We start from the raw sequence: 4756 nt of genomic DNA on the forward strand, positions 1-4756 counted from the left end.
AAGCCAATTATGACAGACAGACAATACAATAATTATTGATATATCATTATTAATTATTTTTCTGTCAAATCATTTCCTTTTTAATAATGGTTTTTTACTGTCATCATATCAAATCATGTAACTTTGTATATGCACTAGAGTTTGTATGATTAATTTTGTCCATGAGTCAACCAAAAGAACCATAAGGTGGCAAAAGTTTAACAAAATTGAAGTTAACGAGTAATAATGACAAAGTTCATATTTATTCTCTTAATATTTCTTTAATTTTAATTGATTTTATTTTGCTTTATTTTTAACTGGCCAAATAAAGATAAAAAGAAACAGGAAAGGAAAGGCTGCATTTGATTGTAACCGTAATAACATTTCAGCGAAATTCGCATTTTTTTATGACAAGGGTTAAACTATGTTTTTTATTATTATTATTTTATCATACCCTAAAATTCACGTATTTTATATCTGTTTGTGTAGTTTTACTTTAACAATAATAGATAAAATAATGTCATCTCTTATATAATTCTTTTTAGAATTAATATATCTTTTATGTTTGATTAATTTTTTTTTAAGTTTTTCAGTATCCTTTTATAATATGGTTTACAAGGTTGGAATTTAAAATTTTTTTATTTTGACTATAATGCCATCTACGCCTGCAACCGCTCTTACAGGTTAATATGATTTTTAATCTGATATGTTTTTTCAAAAGGAGGGGAAATTGCTCGATTTGTAGTTGTACTTAGTAATTACGCATTTACAGCCATATAAAACAGTTAACCAAAACAACAGAAGTGATCCTTTCAATAAAGAGGTTGATTGAAATTTTAATTTTTTATAATTTATATTTTTATAATTTTTAAATAATTAAATTAAATTTTTATAATTTTAAGGGGTTGAAGTGCAATTTTATTTTAGGGGCGGGAAAAAAAAATCAGACTCTGTTCCAAGCTTCTTCAGTTTGCTAGTAATATCTTCACAGCCACAACAACTTGCAAGAAGAATACAGCCCACTTTTCACAACTGACTATGTATATATATAGGAAGCCTTTAAAGCTTCAAGTGACTCAAAAATCATAAACAACTACTTGGCATTTAATTCCCTTTCGAACCATCTTCCCTATTTCTTTTCTCAATGGCTTATTCTATTCCCAAGCTCTACTCTACTTATTCATTTCCCAATGATTTTTCTCAGTTTCCAAATCCATTGACAGTTTCCCAAGAAAACTACACAGCTTGTGGTGCTATCCCTGGTGCATCATGGGATCATGAAGATATTAGCTTCCCAACGTTTTTAGACAATGGTGGGGTCGATGTTTTTCAACAAGATTCTAATCTAACATCTCCAGTTTCAGTCTCAGTTCCAGTTCCAGCAGCATTGTTTCCTGAACTAATTGGGATTTCATCAGATTTAGATGTTCCAACAGCATTGCCCCATCATTTCAATAACGTTGCTGCTGGCTTTTGTGGCATTGGAACCATCCAAAATCTTGGTGCCAGATATCAACTGCAAGATGTCTGTGAGTTTGGAGACGAATGCACTGGATTTGTTCATCAGGATTTCAAGCCAATTGATCCAACTCTGGGACAAAATTTGGTATTTCCTTTTTTTCTTTCTTTCTTTAATTCATGCATTGCATGGTTTCCTACAATTTCATGAAAACTAATGTTTTGGGTTCTTTATTTTTGTTCTTCTCACAGGGAATTCAAGGCAATCGAATGCGACTGCCGGCCATAGAAGACAGCAATCTTAAGGTTGGCCGATATTCAGTGGAAGAAAGGAAAGACAGAATTCTTAGATACTTGAAGAAGAGAAACCAAAGGAACTTTAACAAGACTATTAAGGTCTCTCTTCCTTAATTTTCTCTGATATAATAAATGTTTTATTAGAGACAAAAAAAAACAAAAAAGAAAAAAAAGAAAAACGTAACATTGACTGATCTATTTAATATACAGTATGCTTGCAGGAAAACCCTAGCTGATAGAAGAGTTAGAGTCCGGGGAAGATTTGCAAGGAACACTGAAATTTGTGAACATCAAGACATGGTATTGAAGAGAGAAGATGATAATTTACCCAATGACAAAAACTTATATAATTGCTGTGAAGCAGTCCAGGTATCTCTCTGTCTCTCTATATAAATACATACTTATATTTGTTGTTGTCACGAGCATCTCATGCACGTCAAAAACGGTTCAGTTATTTAACATTTAGATAAAAGTTTGGGGCAATTAATGATGTTTGGTTATTTTGGTTTTTGGTTTGCAGATGAAGCATGATGAAGATGATTGGCTGCAAGAGGCTATGGCAAATCTTATGTATTTACCTTATATTGCTGGTTGATAAATACAGATATGTTAAGAGGTACCTTGTATATGTATTGGGTTACTAATGAAAAGTCTCAAGAAGGCGATGCCGCCTTTTTTTTTTTTTTTTTGAACTACTCTAACCAAGCTCATTGTTGTAGCAATAGCAATCTCTCTTTCAAACTGATTGCTCTCAAATAACCTTTATTGTCATATACACAAATACAATGCAAAATAACTTTGAGTTTAACCAAATAAGTTCATGTGTTTGAATTTTCGAGTCTAATCTAATTAGTTCATTTATTGAATTGATATAGGGCGGATATGAAATTTGAGATTCAATATTTACGATCCTTTCTCTGTTACATAAATTCTTATATAAACTATGTATATGTTATTGATAATAAAATAGTTTTTCTTTTAAAGAAAAAATATATATGAGAAGCCTATTTTGAAACAAAAGGCAAGAAAAAAAAAACATGGAATTGAATTATATTTTGAATTGGTGTATAGTAGAGGTTAGCGTTTGATCGAATCGAGTGAAAATTTTTCGAGTTAATCAAGTTGACGAGTCCTATTTTATTATCCTAACTTGATTTGAAAATTTTCTAAATCGAGCCGAGTGAAATGAAATTTGAGTCGAGTCGAATCGAGTGAAATTGTTCGAATTACCTTAAAAAATTAAACATATCAAATTTAAATCTTGTTACAGTATAACTAATTACATGTTAGAGTACATCAATTTGAAATTATATATATTTGAAAATTTTTTCAAAGCAAAATATTAATAATAAAAGATACTTTAGTATGATAAACTTGAATTATTAATTTATTTATTTAAGTCCCAAAATTATTATTTTAACTTTTTTAAAGATTTTAAATTTTTTTTATGTATTCTTTAGAATTTTTTTAAAAGTTTTATAATTTTTTAAAAATATAAATTTTGCAATTTTATAAATATTTTTAATCTTAAAAATTATTTTGAATATTTGAAAATTATTTTGACATTTTTGTAATTTTTGCTGAGAGAGACCAATTTACTCATTTTCAAAATTGACAAGGACCAAATGAGTATTTACACCAATCTGTTATTCGAATTGTATAAGTCAACTCGACTCGAACTCGAATTACTTATTCGAGTTTACTCGAATAATTCAAATAACTCAATTCAATTAACTTGAAATTTAATTTTTTTTTCTGATTTTTTAGAATGGAATCGAGTTTTGCTAAGTTCTATCTTTTTATATATCTTAATTAGTTATGCATAAATAAATTATTAAACATGTTATGTTTACTATAATATTTTCCATCTTGTGTTTTTGTATATACTACAATATTCAAAAATACTAAGGAGGCGGAAGTCAAAGGATTAAGAGAGTTTAGTTGACTGAAGGCTAATTATTTGTGAGTTAAGCTAAGGTAGCACTTGAAGGGCATTGAAAGTGATCGAAATGTAATCGCATTTGATGCTAAAAGGGAAAATCAATATTCTACTTTATCCTTCTTACAAGGACAAAGGTATAAAATCAAAGAGTAAGTCTTAATTAACAAGATTATGAAATGAACCAAACCAGAAGATGTACATTTGACTAGCTAGTTGACCGTTCGAATTATTATTTTATTTATACTTAATTATAATAATATATAAATATTAATCTCTTAAAATAAAAACATATTTTCAAATTTCTCAATATGAAACGAAATCAATTAAATCGGTATTTAACTTTTTTTAAGAAAATAAGATGAAACAAAGAGGGAATATTTGAGGAACTGGTGTGCTCTTTGGCTGGTACTAACTAGTTAAACTTGTGGTTCTCTAGCAATGCATACAAGATCAATAGAACAATACCTTCAAATTTCTACAATCACTTTAATTATTTGATGCCAAAATCATCACTTGTTTGATTTTTCAGATATATAGGCCCCCTCTAGGGTTGTTCTCCACGTCTTTTCAAAAACTCCCCACATGATAAGCCGCCGCAATTAACTATATATCTTCAAAATCCTTTTTTTTTCCCACTGAAAATTGAAGTATGTCATAAGGGAGAATAAGATATTTCACAACAGCACAAGAAACTGAAATGTGTGTGTATTTCTCTCTTATTGTTAATTTTTACACACGTTAAAACCTTTGCACGTGGAAACAAGAAAGGACCATTTAATGTTTGTTTCATTAAGAAAAACAAAACTGTCTTTCACTTTTTAATTATGTACTTCTTTGAAGAGGTTTGATATTCCAAGTTCAACTATATTTCCTTTCATCATGAAAATACTTAATTAATGGATTAAGATGTTAAAAGTTCCATATGCAAAACAATATTAATTATAATTTGTATAATATTGTTATTAATCCTATGATTCATTACAATAGCTATATCCATCTAAGTGGCTTGAAAATTCCTTTGTATTAACAAATGACAATCAATAGCAAGCTAAACATTTTAGAGTGTGTTAGGTTATGTGG

General features: G+C 28.8%; 1 protein-coding gene across 1 annotated transcript; it reads left to right on the plus strand.

Moving 5' to 3' along the window:
- The first annotated feature begins 970 nt into the window (after positions 1 to 970).
- On the plus strand, positions 971 to 2414 carry LOC107949252 (uncharacterized). The gene is made up of 4 exons (XM_016883986.2): positions 971 to 1585; positions 1690 to 1833; positions 1945 to 2103; positions 2255 to 2414. Exons 1-4 carry the CDS (start codon positions 1124 to 1126, stop codon positions 2327 to 2329), a joined length of 840 nt encoding a protein of 279 aa, XP_016739475.1. The 5' UTR covers positions 971 to 1123; the 3' UTR covers positions 2330 to 2414.
- Positions 2415 to 4756: the final 2342 nt, after the last annotated feature.

The sequence above is a fragment of the Gossypium hirsutum genome, chromosome A04 (genome assembly GCF_007990345.1).
Source record: "Gossypium hirsutum isolate 1008001.06 chromosome A04, Gossypium_hirsutum_v2.1, whole genome shotgun sequence".
In the NCBI taxonomy this organism is placed as follows: Eukaryota; Viridiplantae; Streptophyta; class Magnoliopsida; order Malvales; family Malvaceae; genus Gossypium; species Gossypium hirsutum.